Below are 2,607 nucleotides of genomic sequence, written 5' to 3'. Positions count from 1 at the left end.
CCCTAATTGGTGGTCTCTGGGCGGCTCTCTGGGACTCCCGCCTCCTGAATAACTCTCGTCACGTCACCGGGCCCAAGAGGGGCGTGGGGGTGAACGAAAGGGCTCCCCGAACTTTTTTTTTTCCACTGGGGCCGCACGGGGACTCCGTGATGATTGGCCAGGGCACATCACTGTGAGGCTGTCAATCACGGGGCCTCCCGGTGGCGAGGGGCGGACCGAGTCCCTACCCCGGGGGATCCGAGCAGGTATATAAGGGACCCGGCGAGCGCCCGGCCAGACTGCGAATGCGGCCAGCTCGAGACAACGTATCAGGTGCGAGTAGCCTGCGGGTTCCTGCCGACTTGGCGCGGAGCACTTTGGCAAGCCTGCCCTTCCCGCTTGACCCGCCGGCCCACCGGCCCCCGAGCACCCCTCCGACGGAGTCCCCGGGCCTTTTCACCGTGGCCGCTCCAGCCCCAGGGGCGCCTTCTCCTCCCGCCACTCTGGCGCACCTACTTCCCGCCCCGGCCATGTACAGCCTGCTGGAGACGGAGCTGAAGAACCCCGTGGGGCCACCCACCCCTGCGGCGGGCGCAGGCGGCCCCGCAGCCCCGGGTGGCGCAGGCAAGAGCAGCGCGAACGCAGGCAGCGGCGCGAACGCAGGCGGCGGCAGCGGCGGGGGCTCAAGTGGCGGGGGCGGGGGCAGCGACCAGGACCGCGTGAAGCGGCCCATGAACGCCTTCATGGTGTGGTCCCGCGGGCAGCGGCGCAAGATGGCCCTGGAGAACCCCAAGATGCACAACTCCGAGATCAGCAAGCGCCTGGGCGCCGACTGGAAACTGCTGACCGACGCCGAGAAACGGCCGTTCATCGACGAGGCCAAGCGACTGCGCGCCGTACACATGAAAGAGTACCCGGACTACAAGTACCGGCCGCGCCGCAAGACCAAGACGCTGCTCAAGAAGGACAAGTACTCGCTGCCCGGAGGCCTGCTGCCCCCCGGCGCGGCCGCCGCTGCCGCTGCCGCGGCCGCTGCCGCCGCGGCCAGCAGCCCGGTGGGCGTGGGCCAGCGCCTGGATACGTACACACACGTGAACGGCTGGGCCAACGGCGCGTACTCGCTGGTGCAGGAGCAGCTGGGCTACGCGCAGCCCGCGACCATGAGCAGCCCGCCGCCGCCGCCCGCGCTGCCGCAGATGCACCGCTACGACATGGCCGGCCTGCAGTACAGCCCCATGATGCCGCCCGGCGCCCAGAGCTACATGAACGCCGCCGCCGCCGCCGCCGCCGCCTCGGGCTACGGGGGCATGGCGCCCTCGGCCGCCGCCGCCGCGGCCGCCGCCTACGGGCAGCAGCCCGCCACCGCCGCCGCCGCGGCCGCCGCCGCCGCCGCCATGAGCCTGGGCCCCATGGGCACGGTGGTGAAGACCGAACCCAGCTCGCCGCCGCCCGCCATCACATCGCACTCGCAGCGCGCGTGCCTCGGCGACCTGCGCGACATGATCAGCATGTACCTGCCACCCGGCGGGGACGCGGCCGACGCCGCCTCGCCGCTGCCCGGCGGCCGCCTGCACAGCGTACACCAGCATTACCAGGGCGCCGGGACTGCCGTCAACGGAACGGTGCCGCTGACCCACATCTGAGCGCCCGCCTGCGCGCGCCGCCCCTCCGCCCCCATCCCGCCCCGCACCCCCAAGTTGGGACGCCTTGTTGTTTAGCTTTGCTTGCCTGGGACTGTTGCCTTGTACCGATGATGGGGAGGACAGAAAGTTTTGCTGTAGCTGTCGGGTTTTGTACGAAAGCGAAAAGAAGTCCGGAGCAGCGGAAATGGGACTTTCTAGAGATCGCCGACTCCTCGCCGCTGCCCCTCCCTCCCCTTTTGTAGGCTGGGAATCGCTGTGATGTTTGCAGAGAAAAAGCAGCCCCCCCCCCCTCCTGGGTTCCTGGGTTTTTCTGTTGCATTTGAAAATGTTGTCTCGTTAGTTTACTGTTAGACAAGGAGTGAGTGAATAGGAGAAATGTGCTCTCTGCTCTCTCGGGGAGGCTGGCCTGAGAACGGCAACGCCTCCTCCCCTCGTCGCGTTGCATCGGTTTTCCTTGTGGGTTTTTGAGGGGCTGACCGCGCGGAGTGGCGCGGCAGCTCAGGCCACTGTTAATTTATAGCCAGGTGTGCGTGTGTCTCCCGCCTCGCCGCCCCTGGCCGCGGGACAGCTTCTGTCCAGTCCGCATTTAGGCTGTTGAGTTGGTGATTTCTGCCGTGATCTGTTTGATATTTCGTCGCGCTAATGTATTCGGATTTCGTTTGGGTGGTGGGGAAGGGGCTATTTTGTTTCGGGTTTTCCAAGGTTTTACTCTTAATTCCTAAATGAGAGATCAATAAATTTTGTAACCAACGTAATGGAGTCCTGATAATTTTGCGGGCCCGAAACTCTCCGCGGGTCGGGGAGGGAACTATCACTCGGTATTAAGAACCATGGTCCCGTCCTGCGGGGGCAGGGGTGGGGGCAGCGAGCGTGATCCGAGAGGGTTTCTGACTCCTGGTCATCCAAAACACTCCAGCTCCGGATCCCTGCTACGGAAACTCCAAGGAGCAAGCGGTTGGTCTTCCGTGAGCGCGTGCGGGAGCCG

General features: G+C 65.9%; 1 protein-coding gene across 2 annotated transcripts; it reads left to right on the top strand.

Moving 5' to 3' along the window:
• Positions 1–284: 284 nt before the first annotated feature.
• On the top strand, positions 285–1,622 carry SOX3 (SRY-box transcription factor 3). 2 transcript variants are annotated; one of them, XM_045996280.1, is made up of 3 exons: positions 510–576; positions 643–1,291; positions 1,379–1,622. In XM_045996280.1, exons 1-3 carry the CDS (start codon positions 510–512, stop codon positions 1,620–1,622), a joined length of 960 nt encoding a protein of 319 aa, XP_045852236.1. The 2 variants fall into 2 exon arrangements, with proteins under 2 accessions (XP_045852235.1, XP_045852236.1); XM_045996279.1 differs by having other exon boundaries at positions 285–1,622.
• The last annotated feature ends 985 nt before the right edge of the window (positions 1,623–2,607 follow it).

This window comes from Meles meles, chromosome X (assembly GCF_922984935.1).
Source record: "Meles meles chromosome X, mMelMel3.1 paternal haplotype, whole genome shotgun sequence".
Taxonomy (NCBI): Eukaryota; Metazoa; Chordata; class Mammalia; order Carnivora; family Mustelidae; genus Meles; species Meles meles.
The sequence above is the reverse complement of the archived record's forward strand: the minus strand, read 5'-3'. Positions and strand labels throughout refer to the sequence as shown.

Excerpts from the sequence above, each read along its gene's own strand:
- SOX3 (XM_045996279.1), top strand. The coding sequence starts at position 285 with ATGCGGCCAGCTCGAGACAACGTATCAGGTGCGAGTAGCCTGCGGGTT.